General features: G+C 38.3%; 1 protein-coding gene across 1 annotated transcript in view; it reads left to right on the forward strand.

Annotated features, from left to right (window-relative positions):
• The first annotated feature begins 5,844 nt into the window (after positions 1–5,844).
• LOC137645053 (uncharacterized) overlaps positions 5,845–25,000 on the forward strand; it is a 20,536-nt gene continuing 1,380 nt past the window's right edge. Inside the window, exons 1-2 of the mRNA XM_068377910.1 lie at positions 5,845–6,073; positions 24,065–25,000. The exon at positions 24,065–25,000 is cut by the window's right edge and continues 1,380 nt beyond it. Of these exons, the coding sequence (XP_068234011.1) occupies positions 24,285–25,000 (716 nt within the window). The 5' untranslated portion in view covers positions 5,845–6,073; positions 24,065–24,284. The remainder of the gene's footprint in view (positions 6,074–24,064) is intronic.

A 25,000-nucleotide genomic window follows, 5' to 3' on the forward strand; every position in this document is an offset into this window, starting at 1 on the left:
GAAAAATTTTCAAATCATTTTTATCATAGTTTCACCCCCCAGAAAAAAAATTCAAATATTTTTGTATCAAATTTTCACCACCATATCCTTTATATTAAAGTGCAGTTGCAAAACTCTATGTAATCCTGAGACGTTGTCTATTCAATATATACATACATACACACACACACACACACATATATATATATATATATATATATATATATATATATATATATATATATATACATATATATATATATATATATATATATATATATATATATATATATATATATATATATATATATATATATATATATATATCTAAATATATATTTAAGGGTTTCGCCCAGACCAAAGGGCTCATCAGGTGGGTTTTGCCCACTTCCATTTCTACAGGCTTGGTTCCCACGACCCTCATTTCTTTTTTATTGCCTCTCCTCAAAATTGATATTTCACATGCCATTAAGCACATAAAACCTAATCCTCAAACAATTATTTCAGTGTTCTGAGCATTGAACTTACGGGTTTTTACGCCACGCCAGAGGTTGCCTCTTTATACTGGAATAAGTTTCGACCTTCTTCCCCTTACTCCAGTAGCCTTAGTGTCCAAATATTGACACTCAACATTCATCGGTACATCATGAATGTCGTATGATAATTATGCTATTATGTTTAGTGACGTGAAGATAAAAAAGACCAAATTCGTGGTTACTGTGCAAAATGACTTCAATATCTCGACATTTTGCAAAAGCGCCAAGATTTTGGTTCATTTACAAAATCATCAGTATCATCGTTTTGTAACCTTTTACAAAATGTCCAATCAGCAAGTAGCTAACCTAACCTAACCCAACCTTACCTAAGCGAACCTAAACTATTTGCTGATTGGACAACCTTACCAACGATGATATTGATAATTTTGTAAATGGCCCAAAATCTTGGCCCTTTTGCAAAATGTCGAGATATTTAGGTCATTTTGCAAGAAGTAACCACGAATTTGGTCTCTTTTTATGTTCACATCACTGAACCTATTTCTGTTCCACTACTCCATTACAATGTAATCTTCTTGAAGTGACACATCGTACTAAAAGAAGTCAGACTTGTTTCTTCTGCATCTGTCCACCTGTCAAAGAAACAGTACAGGTGAACCTTTGTCAAGGAACAGTGCATTCCAAAACAAGTGTGACTTCTTCCCTCTGCCGAGTCCATCTTGTAGAATATTCCATTTGTGGCTGGAAGGCCGGAATCCACTTTTTATATATTTTGTTATGTTCAGATCACTAAACATATTCCTGTTCTATTTTTGGATTACAATGGAACCTTCTTGAGGGAACACAGTTTACTAAAAGAAGTCAGACTTGTTTCTTCAGCACCTGTCCACCTGATAAAGAAACAGTACAAGTGAATCTTTGTCAAGGAACAGTGCATTCCAAAACAAGTGGGACTTCTTCCCTCTGCTGAGTCCATCAAATCTTTTTTTTTATTTTTTTCTGACAGCAGTAAACTGCAAAACTCACGTCACTAAACATATGCCTGATCCACTATTCCAGCACAATGGAAACTTCTTGAGGGAACAGCGTACTAAAAGAAGTCAGACTGGTTTCTTCAGCATCTGTACACTTGACAAAGAAACAGTACAAGTGAATCTTTATCAAGGAACAGTGCATTCCAAAGCAAGTGAGACTTCTTCCCTCTGCTGAGTCCATCTTTTAAAATATTCCATTTGCATCTGGAAGGCCGGAATGCACTTGGCATTGACTAACTAAAACTAATCTTTTTCTAAAAACTCAACTGAAACTTATACTGAAAATATTATTCCCACGTTTTTTTTTATTTTTTTTTTTTAATGTTCGTGTCACGTAACTAAACATATTCCTGATACACTATTCCAGCACAATGGAAACTTCTTGAGGGAACAACGTACTAAAAGAAGTCAGACTTGTTTCTTCAGCATCCGTACACTTGACAAAGAAACAGTACAGGTGAATCTTTGTCAAGGAACAGTGCATTCCAAAGCAAGTGAGACTTCTTCCCTCTGCTGAGTCCAACTATTCTTTTTTTTTTCTTTTTTTCTGACAGCAGTAAACTGCAAAACTCACGTCACTAAACATATTCCTGATCCACTATTCCAGCACCATGGAAACTTCTTGAGGGAACAGCATACTAAAAGAAGTCAGACTTGTTTCTTCAGCATCCGTACACTTGACAAAGAAACAGTACAGGTGAATCTTTGTCAAGGAACAGTGCATTCCAAAGCAAGTGTGACTTCTTCCCTCTGCTGAGTCCATCCTTTCTTTTTTTTTTTCTTTTTTTCTTACAGCAGCAAACAGCAAAACTTTTCTTTTCAGCAGTAAACTGCAAAACTCAACTGAAACTTATACTAGGTAGCTTTTTTTTTCTTGTTTTTTAATGTTCGCATCACGTCACTAAACATATTCCTGATCCACTATTCCAGAACAATGGAAACTTCTTGAGGGAACAGCGTACTAAAAGAAGTCAGACTTGTTTCTTCAGCATCTGTACACTTGACAAAGAAACAGTACAGGTGAATCTTTGTCAAGGAACAGTGCTTTCCAAAACAAGTGGGACTTCTTCCCTCTGCTGAGTCCATCTTTTCTTTTCTTTTTTTTCTGACAGCAGTAAACTGCAAAACTCACGTCACTAAACATAATCCTGATCCACTATTCCAGCACAATGGAAACTTCTTGAGGGAACAGCGTACTAAAAGAAGTCAGACTTTTTTCTTCAGCATCTGTCCACTTGACAAAGAAACAGTACAGGTGAATCTTTGTCAAGGAACAGTGCATTCCAAAGCAAGTGTGACTTCTTCCCTCTGCTGAGTCCATCCTTTCTATTTTTTTTTCTTTTTTTCTTACAGCAGCAAACAGCAAAACTTTTTTTTTTTCAGCAGTAAACTGCAAAACTCAACTGAAACTTATACTAGGTAGCTTTTTTTTTTTTCTTTTTCTTTTTTTTTAATGTTCGCGTCATGTCACTAAACATATTCCTGATCCACTATTCCAGAACAATGGAAACTTCTTGAGGGAACAGCGTACTAAAAGAAGTCAGACTTTGTTTCTTCACCATCTGTACACTTGACAAAGAAACAGTACAAGTGAATCTTTGTCATGGAACAGTGCATTCCAAAGCAAGTGTGACTTCTTCCCTCTGCTGAGTCCATCTTTTCTTTTTTTTTCTTTTTTTCTTACAGCAGCAAACAGCAAAACTTTTTTTTTTCAGCAGTAAACTGCAAAACTCAACTGAAACTTATACTAGGTAGCTTTTTTTTTTCTTTTTTTTTTTAATGTTCGCATCACGTCACTAAACATATTCCTGATCCACTATTCCAGAACAATGGAAACTTCTTGAGGGAACAGCGTACTAAAAGAAGTCAGACTTTGTTTCTTCAGCATCTGTACACTTGACAAAGAAACAGTACAAGTGAATCTTTGTCATGGAACAGTGCATTCCAAAGCAAGTGTGACTTCTTCCCTCTGCTGAGTCCATCTTTTCTTTTTTTTTTTTCTCTCTCTTTTTTTTTTCTTACAGCAGCAAACAGCAAAACTTTTTTTTTTCAGCAGTAAACTGCAAAACTCAACTGAAACTTATACTAGGTAGCTTTTTTTTTTTTCTTGTTTTTTAATGTTCGCATCACGTCACTAAACATATTCCTGATCCACTATTCCAGAACAATGGAAACTTCTTGAGGGAACAGCGTACTAAAAGAAGTCAGACTTGTTTCTTCAGCATCTGTACACTTGACAAAGAAACAGTACAGGTGAATCTTTGTCAAGGAACAGTGCTTTCCAAAACAAGTGGGACTTCTTCCCTCTGCTGAGTCCATCTTTTCTTTTTTTTCTTATTTTTTTCACAGCAGTAAACTGCAAATCTCACGTCACTAAACATATTCCTGATCCACTATTCCAGAACAATGGAAACTTCTTGAGGGAACAACGTACTAAAAGAGGTCAGACTTGTTTCTTCAGCATCTGTCCACTTGACAAAGAAACAGTACAAGTGAATCTTTGTCAAGGAACACTTTGGAATCACCAAAGCCATCCACAAATTTCCCTGACAATTCTCTCCTCTCCATTCAGCAGACGATGTTACCATCATCATCATCATCATCATCATCATAATGATAATAATAATATTATTATTATTATTATCATTATTATTGTTGTTATTATTGTTATTATTATTATTATTAGTAGTAGTAGTAGAAGTAGTAGTAGTAGTAGTAGTAGTAGTAGTAATAATTATTATTATAATAATAATAATAATAATAATAATAATAATAATAATAATAATAATAATAATAATAATAATCTTTAATGCAATATAAGTAAAATGTAAGGTTTCGAAATTAATTTCTCTATCGAAAATAATTATATATTTACAAATTTCTTTTGAATATCGTCATCCATTTTTAAAGCCATATATATATATATATATATATATATATATATATATATATATATATATATATATATATATATATATATATGCAAAAGAACCACAGAGAAAATGAAAATAGGAAATATAAGATTAAGGCCTGATAAGTTTCGTGTTACTTCTTCAGAAGTATATTATATATATATATATATATATATATATATATATATATATATATATATATATATATATATATATATACACTGTATATATATATATATATATATATATATATATATATATATATATATATATATATATAATTTTCATTGAAGACGATAGTCTTGGTGGCGTCAATGTTTCCTGCAGGAATCTTCATATATATATATATATATATATATATATATATATATATATATATATATATATATATATATATATATATATATATATATATATATTTCCTCAGCTTCTTCAAGTTTTAAGATGTAATCCTTTGGTTATTTATTTTCTTCATACTGTACTCACTACAGCACTGTTTCGACAAAACTTTGTCTTTATGAAGTGATTCCTTTTTATGCATCAGCTTCTACAAATGGATGAGGACCATGAAGCGTGAAGTAAGTGATGATGAATGATGTATTGAGGTAAAAGCTCAAGATAGAAACAACTGGCGAAATCTAACCGAGGCCCTTTGCGTCAATAGGCGTAGGAGGAGATGATGATGAATATGCGAACTAGCCATACCGCCGGTATATTCTAAAAATGGCACCAACTTGTGGAATAAGCTAACTTAAATTCATTATACTATTTACGGCCATTCACTTAAAGAATACTGTGCAGGAAATCAAATTACTATAGTGTCTGATCATGAAGTCAAGAGCAAAATAACTTATGGTTTTCAAAGTCAATTGCTGCCCTGCATTCGATTTGGATATCACCGTATCACGAGATACTCATGGCCATTTTTTTTCCATGTTTAAATTGTGTCAATTGAAAGAACATTATTTATTTCCCTATTTCCTTTCCTCACTGGGCTATTTTCCCTGTTTGAGCCATTGGGCTCATAGCATCATGCTTTTGTAGCTCGGGCGGTAGCTTAGCAAAAAATAATAATGAAAATGAACATGATGGTGCCAATGACCATATCTACGTAAAAAAATCCTTTGCAATGGTGCCAAATGAAAATTATTTATATTATAAACTATAACAAATACACATTCATGCATATTAAGGAGTAATAGAATCTCCTCGTTTGATATGGGAGAAATGAGGAAAATATCAAATGTGTAGGTGATATTGCACAATAAATATATATAATAAATGAAATAACGTTAGCGGTAGTTGGAACTTTTAAATTCCGCGGTGCAACTGACCCCGCCCACTTCTTCAAAGTTCCAAAATCTTTTGAGTTGTATCGCTTTTTAATCGTTATTGGGATGGTAATGGATGAACACCCAAATATGGGTGAAATTAATTGTAAAAAAACTGTACAGCAATATATGTAAATGATGAAATGGGAGGTCTATCGAAAATATAAAAATAATTTTGGGTGGGAATCGGCTTCTGTGTTGTTTACATGCAAATGGCGAAGATAGCGTCGAACGAGAACTTTTATGTCTTTTACCTCTAATTGTGACGAACCGAAGACTTCTTTTAGCTTTTAGCTTACACCCCACGATCTTTAGTAATCCAGGTAAAGTGTCAATTTTGTCTGTGAGTTAAAATAATCCTTAGAAATTAGTTTAATTTGATAATGAAATATGTGTGGGAATGGCAACCACATTTTCAAATGGCCAGAAACTATTGCTGTTTGACTGGGTTCCAATTAATGTTTATTTACGTCGTTTATGACAAACTGATGACATGTCACTATATGATGAGGTCTTGGCTTTGAAGGTCATTGTAGTTTACGTTTGATTACACGTTTATATTATATGAGAATAGACATCAGCATAAGTTTCAAGGTCAAGAGTCCTGGAGTCTTGTTGTCTGTTGGATGATGATTTCGTACTTGCATGATTTTCAGTTGCCACTCCTGGTCTTTATTCCCCTTTTATTTCCTCTTATTCCCATTCATTGTAAACTACGATCGTTAGTAGTGATTGTGAATTAACAATCGGCCTCGTTAGAGTTGCCATTGTTAATTTCACGTTTCCGAAAATGGACGTATAATGCCCATTGGCCCGGACGAGTAATCTGTGTCCCTTTGTTACCAATGTTGGAGAACGTCTCATTTCTATATAAATTTGATTTTGTTTGAATGGTATATTAAGGTTGAGCTTACATAATATTGTGTCTAATTCGTAGTAGTTAGCATTTTGGGTGACATACATTCCTAAGTCAATACGTCACTACGCAGCCCCTTGACTCCGGTAGTATTTCTTTTCCCCATTAACCAAGTCCTGACATGGTTTTAAGTCTATATATTCCTATTCCATGCATTAAGAGTATTAAGTTAATTATCCGTATCCAACAAACCTTTTAAGATAGTCCTATTGCTGACATATTGCTGACAGGACACAAGGTAGGATTGAAATTAATCCTGGGCAACCTTAGGTTAATTCATTTCAAGCTCTTGGACTCTTGATAAATATTCAAATCTGTAGTAACATTAAGAAATGATGTATTCCATGTATGTGAATGAATATGGAATCAAAGCAAATACTGTTAATTGATAGGATAGCCTATACACTGTGATCTGTTAATACTTTCCCATTGTGAATCTTTTCCTTGTAATATAATGGTATTTTGGGGTGATGTTTGTCTCATGCTTAACCTTATCCTACCAAACATCTCATATTATATCATATTATGAATTATAGTTAAGAGCAATTGTATGCATATTGTAATTGGGCCTGCCTTAGGACCCCGAATATATAGGCCTGAAAATCCATTTCCTCTTGGTAAAGATAGATAAAAGAGACTCTAGCTTTGGTAAGCAGCTTTTCGAGAAGGACACTCCAAATTCAACCTAGTGTTCTATAATCTTGGGTAATGCCATAGCCTCGGTACCATGGTCTTCCACTGTCTTAGGTTAGTTCTCATGCTTGAGGGTACACTTGGGCACACTATTCTATCTAATTTCTCTTCATCCTTTTTTTTTCAAGTTTTTATAGTTTATATAGGAAATATTTATTTTAATGTTACTGTTCTTAAAATACTTTTATATTTCTTTGTTAACCTTTCCTCACTGGGTTATTTTTCCATTTGAAGCCCCTGGGCTTATAGCATCCTGCTTTTCCTACTTGGGTTGTAACTTAGCAAGTAGTAGTAGTGACAATAACGACACCAGACCATCGCTGTAAAAAAACTAATTTCCCAACAAAATTGTACTAGCACCTTGAATTTAGAATGAAATCATTTCAGAAGGTTAGAGGACATTCACATATGTGTGATATAAAAAGAGGAAACATTGTTCTTATGTAAAACAATTCAAGAATTTTTTTTTTTTTACACTTTGAATATAGGCTTAAATACTGCTTCAGGTTGGCTGTTGAATATCAGTAGAATTCCTTTAAAGGTTATGTAAAGTATATTTGTAAACAATATTGCCATTATTTAGAATTGGTTTGTGATTACAGTTTTCATGTATTCTGTCTTGAGGTACAGGAATTTTACTTCTCACTTTCATGTTGGCATCATAAATGTTGGTACATCTCATGATAAGCTAAGGAGAAAAAGATAATTTATTAAATGACATGTTTATGTTAATCCAGTAAAAAGATTACTCTATAGATTATGTATGTTCAGTGAAATAAGAAATCCCATAGTTTCATATTTAATAGAATATTTTTACATTCTATTTTCTTATTTGTTCTGCCCTAATTTCCTTTCCTCACTGGCTACTACTTCCCCTGTTGGAACTCCTGGGCTTGTAGCATCCTGGTTTTCCAACCTGGGTTGTAGCTTGGCTAGTAATAATGATAGAAATAATAATAAACAAAAACTCATACTGTGAGGTCACTACATTATGATTTGTACCAAAATTCATAAAGCAGATTGAACATTCATAAAACATTAGGAAAGGATAATGTTTACACATACAATATTAAAATACAGCATCATCTCTTACGCCTATTGACGTAAAGGGTCTCGGTTAGATTTTGCCTGTCGTCTCTATCTTGCGCTTTTAAATCAATACTTCTCCATTCGTCATCTCTTACTTCACGCTTCACAGTCCTCAGTCATGCAGGCCTGGGTCTTCCAACTTTTCTAGTGATTGGTGGATTTAATGGATTAGTCAGTCTATTCAATTGAAATAGAGCCCATTATATAAAAGCATACTAAAAAGAAGCCAAGGGTATAATTGATAGAATAAATGTATAAACATGGAACTTCACTTTATACCTGGATGGGTTGAGTGGAAGCGGGTAGATAAGAGGTGTTAGTGTCACTTGGAAGGGGACTCCCCTTATAAACATGGCTATCGGCCCTTCTAGGTTTTTTCTCATGATTCTCTTTTTTGACATCAATTGTGATTCATTTTATGGTTGTTTTACTAAAATCTGATCAAGAGAGGTATGACACTTCCTCCCTTTGAAAATGTTACTGATATGATAAGGCGTAATTATAAAAATCACCTGCTCAGCTGGCTACTGCCATATGTGGATGATATTTTACTCCAACATGTTTCTCGGCAGCCTTTTTGTCTGAACTGGCAGCCTCCCCATGGCTCACAACACTATGAATGCTACTTATCTTTGTGAATTTATTAAATCAGTCCTGGCTAGTCCTGAAATTTTCCCAAGACTTAGCATCATTGCTTTTTCCTGGGATGTTTTTAATTATGTCAATATATTCTCCTTGCCTTCTTACGTATGATTGTCACTGAAACGCTATTACTCATTAACTGTTTGTTTGTATGAGTATACAAGCATTTTGTCCTTTAAAATAGGGATGTGTCGTCAGTACCAACCCATCCGCCTGTCATAGAATAGCCACTTTTGTATTTGGTTGCAGTGGGTACCGACTTGCTACTGCGTTCTTCTCTCGACTGTTGTATCTATTCTTATTTTGTTTGTAATAAGTGTTGATTTTTTATGTCTATATATGAATACCAAACATAATTTTTTAATAGGAGTATGATTTCAGCCTAGCTAGAATAGCCATTTAGATTTTTATCATGGTAGTAATAGTTACTGGCGGTTGGAGGATAAAACCTACTCACCTGACAGTCCGCTCTGCTCTCGCTTTTGATTTTGGCCGCGGGCAGTACGAACATTCTCAAACTGCCTCTCAAATTTGGCTTTGTTTCTACGCAGATACAAACCACTGTCATTTATTAGGTAAGCTCTGGCGCACCTTTTATTATGACCAGATTTAAGAATTCTTTTTGGGTCTGGCAACATTGTATGGTTGCGCCATGGACCCCTCAGCGATTCAGTGAGATGATGCGATCATATGTGGTGCCAACTCCGCTCTTGGTCGCGATAATGATTGGTCACCTATTACTGACCTTTCTCCAGTGCTTTGTGTGAATCATTTCCTCTGTTCTCAGAATGAGTGTTAAACCTGTGTTTATGTGAAGGTGCAGCGGTCTTGAAGGTTGCCTTTGTGGCACCTTCATGAGTCGTGTGGAAATTGATCCCCATCCCTTATGTACTACATTTATAGAAAAGAGATGTGAAATGAACTTTCATTGTGATATTTGCTGGGAATGATAATTTTTCCAATGGGAAAAGTATAACAGTTGCAGTAAGAAGAAAGATAAACAGGATCATTCACCGCCAACAGCTGCTTTCTCGAAAGGAGGATAGAAGCCAAGACTTTGTTTTTTCCAAGTCCTGAACTTGCCCTGTCTGATTCTTTGATATTCTTTGATATTGGAGTTTCCCAAAACTCTGATAACAAAGGATGATACCACTTCTTTGTGCAGTACACGAGTTTATTGATATGGTGTCTCCTGCTCTTCTTAGTTAGGCAGAGTATGCCACTAGTGATCACAACCCTATAGCATCTTCCATTATATATACTGAGGATAATATCTCAGTAGAAGTACCTTTGATATCTCCTGAGTCTGAGTATTTCACACGTTCTTCATCTCTTCCAACGAATATGTAAAACTATGAGCAACGGCTTATTTCAGAAGCGGGGGACCTAGGAGATTTCTCGCTGGTTCAAGAGGTTTCCCCTTTACAGGTGATAAAAGCATCTCCCCATCATACACCGAAACTTCTGCCTCGTCATTCTATGAATGTAAAAAACGTGTCTTCTCTTATGGCTTTGGAGAAATCTTATTATTCACCTTCAAGAGCCTTTTCTCATGTATCAGCTCTTCCTGCAACCCCACTGGGTCCTACAAGTACAGTTTCTCTCAAGAGGGAAGTAGTGAAACAAGTTTCTCGTACCCCAGAGGGTTCTACAGGGTCGGCTCCTCCTAAGAGAGTAGTAATATTTCGGTATTCTCCTAGTAAATCCTATAGATAGAAGGATCAACAAATTTACCTGTCATACCTACCCTTGGAAGTCAGGTCTGCAATCAAATTGGTGTAGTAGTGAGTGGGGCAAGGGCTTCCCCTCTACCGACTGGTAATGACCCTAACAGTTGTTGACACCTTGTTTTATAGCCGTTTTTCAACCTTGCTGTTATCGTTTTCCTATGTAAAGAACTCGGGTTTGTATAATTAGGAAAAATACAAAATACTTTCAAATTTATTATTTTGGGGTAGATGTCAATAGAGCTTACTTTGAATGAATCAATATCAACATCAGTGGAATATAAAAATAAGTTTGATAGTTAAAATCATGTTTATTTAAACATTTGAAACTGAATTTTTTTCTTACAATTCTAAACCCATCAATCAAATACGGTACAAATTTTTCCCTCACGGCCTCTCGGTTCTCAGGTCTTGTTATTTAGCATTCAGACTGCAGCCTAGAGATAGTGAAGTGGAGAGAGTGTCCTTACTGGTGCAGCAGATATATGTATGGGAAGAAAAAAGACCACTGTATAATGTGACATATGAAATTGCAAAATTACAGCACTATCTGATTGATAGGTTTATATGAAAGAACTACAGCTGTTAAGTGTTACAGAAACTAAGTACAGTATAGTACAGTATTTCATTTAGATTCATGAACACTACCTATATGAAATAGAACAGTATTTGCTTTGAGATGGGGGATCTACGTGTTATAATCATCAGCACCTCTTCTTTTGCATCCTAATGCTCCAGTTTGTGTGCAATCTTGGGATACCGTATTATTATTTTTTTTGCATGCTAAATTGTAACCCTATTTGAAAAAGGAGAATTTGTTCCAGCATGAGTAAAAACCCTTCCCTCTTTACTATGGGTATAAATGTTAGCGTAATTTGCTAAACGGCTATAAAACTTCTTATGAGGTGTCAACAACCATTCCGAATGTTACCATTGTAACGGGAAGAAGTATCAACCGCCTGCTCACTCATACCATCTTCACTTTGATATAATGAAACTTTACTCTTCGGATTTGTTCCTGCTGATGCTTGCATCTCGGGGAATGTTTCCATGTGTTGGAGACTAGATTAGGCTTCATCATCATCGTCTCCTCCTACGCTTATTGACGCTAGGGCCTCGGGTCAGATTTTTCCAGTCGTTTCTATCTTGAGCTTTTATCTCGATACTTAGACTGAGTTACCTCTTTAGGTTGGTTAAAGGTGGGCAAGTGGGTAACTATAGCCAGGGTCTTACCTTTACCACCTTGGAGTTAGACTTCTCTGAAGTCTTAGGATCAGAAATCCTCTAGAGAGGAAGTCTGTGCCGTCTGCGTTTGCGATCCGCTGGCAGGCATAAACGAGCAACTTGCATCCTAGTGAGTGCTGTTGATTCAATGTTTCAGCTTCGTTTATTGGAAGAAGTTACTTTGCAACTGATTGCCTGACTTGGTCAGAGATCAAATCGCTATAGGGATTTGGGAGGTTTGCTTTTTAAGCTACCTCTTGGCTCTCTTGGGCACTCAAGTGGAAGCTAGTCTTTTGCTTGAGAGATATGCTTGCCTTTTTCTCTCTTTGACACCACCAACTCTTTGGGTTTTTCGGCTGCAGCAGTCGCTAACGCGACCGGATTTCTTAGTCTCGTAGTTATCTATCGAGGTAGCTCAGAAGTATTCTCACGTTTCGATGCGAGAGCACTATCTCTCTTCAGCGGCTATCTCAGTCTTTCACCTTAGAGTTTGCTAAATGCAAATTACCTCTCACCTTGCAATGAGATTCAAGCTCTAGTGAGCCTGGATCGTGGAGGCAAAAGTGAAAATTTTTCGTTTCACTTAAGAGAATTTGCTTAATGCAACCAATCTCTCAACCCCTTTCAAGCTCTAGCAAACCTGGATCGCAGTCCCCCCAAGGGGAAAGCTTCCTTTCAACCAAGTGTTTTGCTTAAAGGAAGTGATCTCTCATTCCTTGCGACACGATTCAAGCTCTATCTAGCCTTGATCGTGGCACCAAAGGTTAAAGCAACTTTTCACCTGAGAGGTTTACTTGAAACAAGTAATTTCTCAATACCTCGTAACCTAGGCTCGCAGGAGATCCAAGCTCTTAGTAACCCTGAATTGCAGTGCAAGGATGAAAGTTTTTCTTTCACTTGAGAATCTCGCCTGTACTGGCGCGCTCTCACCTCACCTCTGGATTGAGGTGCCAAAGGTGAAAGCTAGCCTTCCACCTGAGAGGTTGCTTAATGTAAGCGATCTCATAATTCGATTCAAGCTTATCTGATAATACCTCGCAATCCGATTCAAGCTTTAGTGAGCCTGGATCTTGGTGCCAAAGATGAAAGCTAACCTTTGACTTGAGAGAATCTGAAAGCTAGCCTTTCACCAGAGAGTTCTCGTGAAGCAAGTGATCTCTCAATGCCTTGTCATATGATTCAAGGATTAGTGAGCCTGGAACTTGGTGCCAAAGATGAAAGCTAGCCTTTCACCAGAGAGTTTGCTTGAAGGAAGCGATCTCTCAATGCCTTGTGATACGATTCAAGCTTTAGTGAGCCTGGATCTTGGTGCCAAAGGTGAAAGCTAGGTTTTCACCCTGGAGTTACTTGACACAAGTGATCTCTCAACACCCTGTGACCTGGACTTGTGTTGCGTTTTGGGGTCTCTTCGCGATTCAGGCTCACATCTAGCCTGGATATCAGGGCCAAAGGTAAAAGCCCTTCTAAGAGTAATGCTTGGAACAAGCAAACTCTTGGTCTCGCTACCCGGACTCGCAGTGCCAAAGGTAAAGGTATTTTTTCCCCGGAGAGTTTGTCTTGAAACAAATAATCTCTCATCATGTGTGATCCAGTCTCGCAACACAAATCAGAATCGAATCGCAGCTCGATCCAGACTCGCATGATCCTGTATCACACAGTTGCTCTTTGAGCCAATGACTGTCTGACTAGGTCCCTAATGTTCATAAACAGTTAAGAATCTAGAATAAGCGGTTTTACCGCTTGTTCACGGTAAAACCGCTCAAGGTTGTTTTCTTAAAAGAAGTCTGTGTTCCTGGAATAGCTAAATGTATGCTTGCATCTATCCAGTGTTCACATTTCAAGAAAGTTTGTATGCAAACAAATGCCTTTGAGAGCCTGAGTCTGTGCCGCAAGGCAAAAACTAAATATTTTGGAGTATTTTACTTTTTCCTTCTAAAGTAATTTCTTTCTCTCTAATAAGGTTACAACAAAAATCCCAGGTTAGCCTGTAAAGGTTTCAAAATGTTTTGGACTGCTTGACTTAGTGATTCAGAATTCAGTTGTATGAAGGATATACAAACAAGTAACTTTAGATTTATAACTTTCATGAATACACGATTATGATTATGCATTCGACTCTATCTTGGAGAAAGCAACAAGAATTCATATGTACTGGTGTAAGACATTAGTCCTCCCAGAGTTTAGAATCAATAGAACGCACTAGTTTAATGGTAACATGTTTGCCTAGCATTATGCATGGCATGAGATCTATTCTGCTTGGAATCGTGTTCCTTTGTATCTGTTTCTTCACTCGCTTTGTTTTCTTGAAAGCTTTATGCATCGAGATTTCTTTTGGACGAACTTTTGTTTGCACATTAAAGTTATCTGCATCAGGGAAGTTTCTGTTAGCTGATGGCGATGGATGCAAATACTGTACCCATCACGAATGATTTTTATGCAATTTTCCGCTTCTCTCGGAGAAGGAAAACCCACTAACCCATTCACTCAGCGATTGGCGAAATCTAACTGAGGCCCTTTACGTCAATAGGCTTAGGAGGAGATGATGGCAATGGAACAAAAGAAAACGGGACCATTTTCTTTAGTTTAAGCACATTGTCTTTACAGACCGGTCAGATGTTCAGTGAATACTGCTATCGTTCTTTTCTCTTTCATTGGAAGAAATGGGGTTAACCACTCCTTCATTGAGGACAAAGAAACTGCAATAGTGCTGTTGAGTTTTCTTCTTGAACAAACCTTGATTGCTATCTTTATAGCTCTTGCCACTCTAGTTTCGGGCGAGCAAACATTGACTCGACACCCTGAGACAAGCAGGTCTGGAACGTTTACACCTAACATGTTACAAATATGTTTGGAACCTTTTCCACCTGTGCTTGTTTTCACAAACCTACTTGGCAATTTCTCTCTACCCCTAAATCACAGAATTCTTACCTTTTTTCAACAAAAGGAAAAACACTGCTTATTCTCGGTGGTAAGGACTTTTGTTCAGCCTCAAACTAAGTCTTTAGACTGAGAGATAGCTATTTCCTCATCTGTAGAACTGTTCACGCTCATCGGATTTTGAACATGTTTGCCCTTGGTCGGAAATAAGACCATTTTCCTGGAATGTTTTCTGTTTTCGGAAAAGGAACATTTAGGAGTTGTTCGAGCTTTTAGCTGTGATCTAACTTGGAAAATGGTGCTTCTCACTTTAACCTCCACTAAGGGGTTAGTGAGTTGCATGGTCTCCCTTACAACATCGCCCATTCTCAGGTATGGGGACAAGTCTTAGTCAGCTTCTTTCCCGAGTTCGTTGCTAGACTCAAATTCGGAACCGACAAACCTGGTCATCTGCTTTTATGCCCTACTAGAGTGCTGAGGCAGTACATAGACAAACTCAAGGATCTCGCCCACGAATCAACCACTTGCTTGTCAGCACAGGCAAATTCAAAAAGAACTTTTCTGTGATACAGGTTCTTCTAATGTGGTTATGGAAGGGTCAGTCTAACTTCACTACCCTCTACCTGCAAGACTCACATAGAGGACGCTACAATATTTCGATAGGCCCTGTGGTAGATGCACAGCAAGTGACTACCTTAGCTCCTCTTAGGACTATTCGCAGTTGTTCGAGTACAGAGGTTACAATATTAGTCTGGGATGAATGAAAAGAAATTGACTGGTATTTTTCTTTTCTTCAATCTTCCCCTCTCTTAGGGCACTGCGTCCGAAGACCCTGGTAGCTGTCGCATCTCTTTGACTGCAGGTATTCCCCATATCACTGGTAGCGAGAACATATGTTTTTATATTCCCTGTTACATCCCTAATATCTTTATGAGGGGGAGTTGGGGCGTCTGGTCCCTTTGGTACCATCACTCAATTAGTTCGTTATGCATGTTGCATAAGATTTTTCATAATTCTGATCATCCTGGATAGTTCCATCCTGTTTGTAATACTAGGCATGAGTTAATTTTAATAGTCAGGCCTTCTCCATCATGAGGCTCAATACTACACAGTATTGTAGGAGTTTTATTCCAGCTGTTACCATGTTGTGGAATGATCTTCCTGATCGGGTAGTCGAATCAATTGAACTTCAAAAGTTCAAACTTGCAGCAAATGCTTTAAAGTTGAACAGGCTGACATAAGTATTTTTATAGTTTATATATGAAATATCTGTTTTTAGTGTTGTTACTGTTTTTAAAATATTTTGATTTAATTGTTCATTATTTCTCAGATTGTTTATTTATTTCCTTTCCTCACGGGGATATTTTCCCCTGTTGGAACCCTTGGGCTTATAGCATCTTGCTTTTCCTACTAGGGTTGTAGCTTAGCTAATAGTAATGATAATAATAATAATAATAATAATTATAATAATCACAAACTTGTGAATTACACATAGGCCATAACAATCACAGTTACATTGCATGGGTTGTTGACTCACTGGTTTCGTCAGGCCATTGGTTTACGAGGTATCAGGATGCTCATCTCTTACATTATCATGCTTGGATGCAGCAATCTGTCAAAAAGTTTCAGCAGGTTGAAGGGACTTCCTCTCACGCAAGAGGTGTCTCTCCCTAGTAAAGAGCAACGAGTTTGCATTCGTGTCGTTACAAATGACAAATTTGGAAGTAATTTGTACAATACAGGTATATTTCCTAGTTATACCAACCTGAGGTCTTTAGTCATACTTTACCTGTCATCACTTACCTCCGAAGACAGTCCCGACTGCAATCAAAGGGAAGAATGTATGAGTGAGGGAGGGTTACTTTTCCTTGTTACCAGTACAACCGGAATAGTTGTGGACACCTCGTTAAAAGTTTTTAACCATTTACCAGCTTGCACTAACTGTATCCATAGTAAAGAGCTCAGGTTTATATAGTTAGGAAAAATACAAATTACTTCATAAATTTGTCATGTTACAGTACAAGCAAACAGGGGAATTTGTAAAGGTCCAGAACTACTGTATTCCCAGCCTATATCCATCTGTGTACTATAAGCGTTGTTAAAGGTCTTTACAATTCACTTTTGTATGCTAACTACACCCACTTTTCAGTAATTTACTTCATTACCATATATATTTGCTTTCTAACATCTTGCTGTCCAGCTTCATGTAACTTTTACTTCATGCCACAGCTACTGGGTTTCTCTTGATTGCATCATGGTGATGAATAGCCTCCCTGGCCATATTTCCAGGCCTTATGGCCTAAATTATATAACTCCAATCCATTGCAAGCCTATGATCAAGTGGTGATTGAAATTTAAAAAAAAAAAAGATTAATAAAGGGGGTAAGAACTTTTCCTCCAGCATTATGCATAAAATTCACATCCTTTAGCAAAGCTGAAATACCCTAGATAATATGATTACAAAATGTTGAAACGCATTAGCTGTTTGTTCCTCTGCAGATACAAATCATCGTCATTAACTCCGTTTCTGTTTGGGTACAACCAGTATTAAGGAAATTGTGCGATTCTAGTAACATCGTATGGTTGCCAGCAACCCACCCAGCTGGGTCAGCGTGATTCACATCACTTTACTCCTGGTTGTTGTTCCAGTTATAAATGCTGTTCAACTGCTGTCTCTATGCTATGTTTGTCTTTGTGCATTTTCCCACTGTATTTGGGATTATGAGTATATCTTAGGTGAATATGAGAACCTGCCCCAGTCTTGGAGGTAGTCCTTGGCACCTTCATGAGTTGGGTTAAAGTAGATCCCCCATGTGATGTGTCCAGGGTGTCGTGATAAGCAATGCTCCTTTACCTCCACTTGTCAATTTCGAAGGGATTGGGCACACACTCGATGGGAGAAGTATAATAGTTGTTGGAGAAAGGAGGCTAAGAAAAATCGCTCCCCTTCTCCTTCTTCCTCTGCTGAAAGCAAGAAGTAGAAGTCTTCCTTCTTGACTCCCGACCTTTCTCTTTCAGATCCATCTTTATTGGAGTTTCCTGAAAATCCAATACCCCAATGAGACAGCCATTTTGTGCATGATTTTGTTAATGTGTTATCACCTATTGTGATTAGTGAACCCAAGATCATGCACAGTGATGTAGATACTTTGTCTTCATCTTTTCTAAAACCAGAGCAAGAGACATTACAAATTGCTTTGGTATAACCAGCTTATATGAATCTTAACAGGTCTCCATCTCCCTCCCCACGAGTGTGACCAACACAGTAGATCATATTTTCGTTTCAGATTTTACAGATCAGGGGGTTCTTTCCTCTGCAATGTAGGAACACTCCCTGGTGAGAATTTTAAAAGTACCACCTACCAACATGTACACTTAAGAGAAAACCACACCAAAAGGTGACAGATCAGTCTATTTCACCAGGTACATAAGTGGCTTTGTAAGAAGGAACTTATTATTCTCCCATCTGCGCTCACTACGATTCTGATTTCCCTTTAACTCCTAGAGGTCCTAAAGGTAAGTCTTCCCCTCAAAAGGAAGCGACTAGCTTCTCTCCAAGGAAGACCACTTCTTCTTTTTTGGATTTTTCAAGAAGACCTTACCAGGAATTAGAAACCTGGTTGTATCTTCTTAGTGCAAGTTCAACGATAATTCTGCACGTACAGCCTCATAAATGAGTCTCTCGTTTGCTTTCACGTACAAGTAAGCATACTTTTTATGCTCATCAGTCGGGGAACGCGCAAACAAATAACCGCACTTACTGAATGCGCTGCCTTTGTCATGCATCATCTAGCAGACGCATCAGCTGAACGTGCCGACATCCCTTTTCACTTGCAAGCAAGACACAAGGCTGCCATCCCATGAGCAATGACGATTCATTTTGATGTTACAGGAATGAGTTTTCCGTCCTTTACGAGACTAACCTATTTCTCTTCAGGTCCACCTAGAAATGGAGATACAAAGTTAACTACTTCTATGCTTGGCCCTCCATCATTAAAAGTAGCTACGGGTGATTTTAAACCCAAGAACAGATAAGCACAGAGTTTTGAGAGAAAACAAGCAGCAGAGTCATACCAGCCATTTCTTCATGTCAAACCGACAATGGATTTTATAGATAGTCCTCCACAGAAGATGAAGAGGTCAGACTCCTTGCCATATTATTCGGCGAAGAGCTACAGACATTCTTGGTGGGATACATCAGATCATTCTTTTCATTACCCACAGGCTTCTAGCTCAGAGGAGAAGAAAACCCCTCTTCCTTCTGCCTCGTATTATGTCCATGAGTTTTGCTTTGATTTAGATTGGAATTCTCTTCATTCCGAGTCTATTGCTGCATCTCATTCTTCGGGACGGATACTAGAGAGGAAAGATTTTTCAAACAAAGCAAAGAGTTCATGTCCTTTACCGAAATGAGAATTAGGTACTGTACTTTTGTGATGAATCAGAGTACTATAAAACCCAATTGAACTATTATCACGATTGAGCACTCTTCAGAACAAATTATAGACAGCGGTAGATACCTTTTCCGTTCCCCCCCTTAGTTTCCAACATTAGGTCCTGGAGAGGCCTTCCACTTTTTTAAAACTATGAGCCTGATTAAGCATATACATGGGCTCAGTGAACCGCCAAGTTCTCAGCCTTCAAGCAGGCACTTCTGTTGACAGAATTATTCCTGAATGTCAGAGCTCTTTAGAACTGTTATATAAACAAGTGTCTGATTCAGAGAATGCACTGAGGTTGAGTGATCCTCAAAGCTGCCTTCACTTTCTTTATCAAGGCAAAGAAAATTTTATGTGAACTCCGGCGCAAACCCAAATCCCTTGCTGATTGATCTGGATGTCGCAAACTTGACTCCAGGAACATTGGGTGAGATATTTCCCCATCTTTCACCCTTATTTTCAGCACCCAATCTGCAGAATGTGGAAGTTGCAGCCATGTCACCTTTCTAAGCATGCACCTGGCTTGACCACTGGTTGGGAGCTGTATCCTTTTTTGCAATTCCAGAAAACCTTAAAGATGCTCATATTAAAAAGTAATACTGTATGAGGAATTGGTACATCTAGGGGCGAAAGCCCTGGAGTTTTTCATGAGAGCACGAGACAGATTCCATGTGGGGTACCTGTATCCTTGAGAGCTAGATGTAGTACTTGCCAAATGTTCTAAACAAATGACTCAGAGTTATGCTTTATACTTAAGAAACTCCAATATTATTGACCATCCCATACTTTTTTTCGCCTGTGGAAGTAACAGCAGTTGTGTGAAAAGACTAGCCATTCCTCTATCTTAGGAAGGGATGAGACTTTAAAACTCGCCAAGCCCTTAGACCCGGCATGGGCAACTGTTCATCAACTGGAGGCCACAATTTACTACCGTATATCCAGGTTTGTGAGGGCTGCATGATAATAGATTTTACTTGCCAAATATGTACTACAGTAATTGTTTTTGCAATTCTCCCTTGTTTTATTTGTCTTATTTTGAAAGTTTACATAAAAATTACATCACTTTCATTATTTCCTAATGATAATAAGGGTGATTACTGGTATAAATATATATGATTCAAATTATACTGTATCAGTAACCTAGAAAGTCTTGGGGGCCACAAAATATGTTGCTGGCCACAGACTGCCCGTGCCTGCTGTAGACCATCTCTCAAACAAGTACCAGTCACCTGAGAATAATATCTTGTTAGGAAGATATGATACAGCAGGTCCCTTTCATCGCAGAAGACATTCCTCCTACCAAAGGGGCATAGATGTCTGTACTTATCAGCGGTGGGGCGATGCCTGCAAAGTTTTTGGATAAGGTGGAGAGTTCATTGTGGGTGATCCCTGGCCAGTAGATGCTTTTGAAGTACTTCTCTCGGGCTATCGCATCCCATTCACAAGCTGCCGCCCTTCATTCACTCGGACTCTGTCAATCCAATAATTTTATGTGAAGGAATCGCAGAAACAGTTTACTGAAGGAACAGGCTTTTAGATGCTCAGGAAGAACACTGTAGGGGAAGTTTTAGACAGGTCTGCAGATTTCTTCAGCAACATCATCTTTCTGGGGGAGAAACTGACAGGAGGCTGGAGATCTGTCATAGACCTTTCCCATTTGAACTAGTTTGTACTCCGAACGAGGATACACAAAGTACAATAATTTAAGCCATCAGAAAGAGTGACATCCTGCTGACCATAGACCAGAAGGATGCTTAATTACAAATCCCTGTCTATCCAAGGTCAAGGGAGTACTTACAATTCCTTTCAGACAGTATTTCAATTCAAGGTGCTATGCTTTGGCCTGGCCACAACACCACAATGGTTCTCTCACCTGTTCACCCTGGTTTCCTCATGGGCACATGGCATGGGAATAAGACCCTTAGGTACCTGGGCCACTGGCTTTTTATAGCAAGAGTCAAAATCACAATGCCAAATACAGTACTTGGGCATGGTTATAGACTCGGCCCAAGCCAGAGTGCATCTATCTTCTGACAGGATCCAGAGATTCCGACAGGTTGCAGCTTCCTTTCTGGGAGTGACTTTTCTTCCAGCTCACTCATGGCAGAAGTTTCTGGGCCATCTTCCCTCCCTAGAGAAACTATTACCCATTGGAAGGATACACCTTCGCTCTTTACAGTGGCCGCAGATATCTGATCCCCCGTCAGCTCTTTTGAAGATTCCCCTAGATCTGAAGACAGTCCTCTCATGGTGGCTTATAGGAGAAGACTATGTTTGCTGGGCCTCGCCTACAGGTTCCAACCACAGAGTTTCTTCTTTTTTCAGATGCTTCTTGTCAAGGTTGGGGAGCCCATCTAAGGAAGGAACAAATTTCAAGCACATGGTCACAGGAAGACAAACCCTTCCACATAAATTACTTAGAGGTGAATGCAGCATACCCAGTGTTACTCAACTTTTCAGAGACAATCGAAGTTTACTCGGTGGTTTTGATGAGCAACGACATGACCGTAGTGACTTACATCAACAAACAGGGGTGCTCTGTATCCCATTTGCTATACCAGTTAACAGTGGTAGTACAACTTTAGGCCCAAATAAATGCAGTTCACCTTTCAGCGCAGCTCATTCTAGGAAAGAGGAATGTAATAGCAGACAATCTGAGCCAGTTAGGGATGATAGTTGGTTCAGAATGGTCTTTGAATCCTCAAGTGGCAAGAAGTTTCCTGACTTTGTGGGGTTTCATGATTATAGACATGTTTTTCACTTATCTGAACAACAAACTTTGTGTATTGTTCCCCATTTCCAGACCCAGCTGCAGTAGAGGATGCATTCCAACATCCATGAGACAGAATGGCCATTTAAGCCTTTCCCCCCTTTTGCCTGATCCATCAGGTGCTGAACATAATCAGGTCTTCAAAAAACCTAAGAGTAGCGCTAGAAGTGCCAAGGTGGCCTCACCTGTAGTGATAACCAGATCTTCTAGATCTTTTCATAGAAGTTCCAAGGGAACTTCCAGAGTGGTCAAACCTTCTACATCAACCTCTTCACTGCTGGAGGCTACCCAGCACCTCCTCTGAAAGACAGGCTTTTCAAGATTGACTACGAAACAACTTTCAGCTTACATCTGAATGTCCTCTGCAGCAGTCTATCAAGCAAAATGATCACTTTTCTGCAATTGGTGTTGTAGAAGGGATACTATTCCATTCAAAGCCAGTATTCCACTGATTGCAGACTTTTTAGTTTTCCTACTGAAGGAGAAACTTCTCAGTCACTATGGTAAAAGGCTATTACTCAGCCTTAGGCCAGGAATTGATCTCTCTTCCTTGTGGGAACTCTCAGCATTGATAAAGAGTTATAAGCAGCAGTCTTGTGGCTTGCCCACTTTGAGAACTCAAACTCCCTCATTGGAGTGGGAGTAAAGTTTTATCCTTTAAGTTTGGAGCTTATGAACCTCTCCACAAAGCTTCAGATCGAGACCTTTCTCTCAAGACGGTCTTCCTTCTTGCTTTAGCCTCTTCAAAGAGAGAGAAAGTTACATGACCTATTTTATCTTGATTCACACTCCAGAGGGTGGAAGGATATGTCACTATCTCGTTCCAGAGTTTACAGTATTGCTAAGACTCAAAATCCATCATTTAATGATGATAGATTTGACTCCTCTATCTTGGCAATCAAGGAGGTAACTGATGATCTGGACAGTCCATTACTTTGTCCTGTAAAAGAAGTTTGTTGTTACCTTGAAAGAACAGTTTATCCCTAACTTGTTTGTAAGCACAGGTCAAAGCAAGAAGGAAATAACTAAAAACACTATATCCTGGTTACATAAAGTCATACGTAAAGCATATAAATCTTTGGGAAGAGTGCCGCCTTGACCCCCTCCCAAAGCTCATGACTTGCGTGCTGGTGTTTGGAAGAGACAAACCACTTTCACCGCACATTAATGCACCCACAGATCACTGGATACTTTCTCTTTGGTCTCAGTAGTGGCTGCACAACTTATGCCTTTGCAGGATGGCTAACTTTATTGTCCCAATCATCAGTTATTCTCAAAACAAGTATGTATGATAGTTAAATGAATTATTTCTTTCCTCTCTTCTGATCATCCCTTCCTTGGGAGCACCAGCATAGAAGACCTCTTATGCAGGTAAGTACTACTGTATTTATGACTTATTTATAAAGTGAATGTACAGTACATGTACTGAAATTAAAAAAAGGATGGATCATTTTTACAAACTTGTTGGGGCTGTAACTCAGTCACTCATCCTTTTGTGGCAGAGATTGTCATTGTTGTTATTACTGTATCCTTTTGTGTCAAGGGTCGAGCAAACGCTCTATCTTCCACTGAGAATTCCTCTCTGCTAAGGAAGACTTCCCATTTAAATGATGATGGTTTATATATCGCATAGGAACAAACTACAAATGTAATCTAAATTCCCTGCCGTGGCCATGAGTAAGTGACGGGAGTCACGCTAACCCAGCTGCTCCTACCCAGAGTGGGTAGGATGCTGGCAACCATGCAATGTTACCAGAATCCCATGATTAACTCGATTCTGGTCGTAGAATAACAGTAACAGAATACAGTAAACCCATATAAATGACTCAGGTTTGTATAGTTAGGAAAAAATACAAGATATTTGTGAAAATTTATGATATTTTTTTTATATTTTGGGGGATTTTCCTTAGGTTAATCTTTTACTCTTCTTCTTCCAGATCATCTTCAATACTACAGCATGGAATAAGTCGTTTGATGCCTGTAAATATATGGCATAGTTCTTTTGTAAAAATAGTCTAAAAAGAAGCTCTCCAATCTTTTAAGATGTAAGAGTTTAATCCTTTGTAAAAGCTTCATGATAAAATATATTCAACCTAAGGAAAGTGAACGCAATCACTGACACGTATGCAGAAAGGTTAGTAAGGGACATGATTCAAGATGGATATCCCTCTTGATCTGAAACTTTTCATGAACAGTACAGCTACCAAGGTCTACAAATGTGATCAGTGCAATGCCTCTTATTCTGACAAAGCCTATTATGATCTCCATCGGCAGACTCACCAGAAGGATGGCATTTCTACAGTGCAAATTGTTATGACTTCTCCTCCACAGGCTACCACGCCTCAACCAACTCCTGCTCATCAGCATCAACAACAGCAACATCAGCATCAACAACAACAACAACAGCAGCAACAACAACAGCAGCAACAGCAGCAGCAACAACAACAGCAGCAGCAACAGCAACAACAGCAGCAGCAACAGCAACAACAGCAGCAGCAGCAACAACAACAGCAACAACAGCAGCAGCAACAGCAACAACAACAGCAACAGCAGCAGCAACAGCAGCAGCAACAACAACAGCAGCAGCAACATCATCAACAGCAGCAGCAGCAGCAGCAGCAGCAGCAGCAGCAGCAGCATGTTATACACCAACAGGATCATCAGCTGACTGCTTATAAAAGGGCCTATGGAGGAGAGATTCACCAGATATATGAAGTTACACCAACCACGCGCTACCAGATAGTTACAAGCTCACCTCATGTGATAAATGCTGCAAGTCTAGAGTCTAATCAGTCTCAGGTCAGTGTTCCCACCTACACATCTCCATACATTGTTGCCACAACACAGGAAACTCCGCAAAGAACTGTAGCCAG

Source organism: Palaemon carinicauda, chromosome 8 (assembly GCF_036898095.1).
Source record: "Palaemon carinicauda isolate YSFRI2023 chromosome 8, ASM3689809v2, whole genome shotgun sequence".
Lineage (NCBI taxonomy): Eukaryota > Metazoa > Arthropoda > Malacostraca > Decapoda > Palaemonidae > Palaemon > Palaemon carinicauda.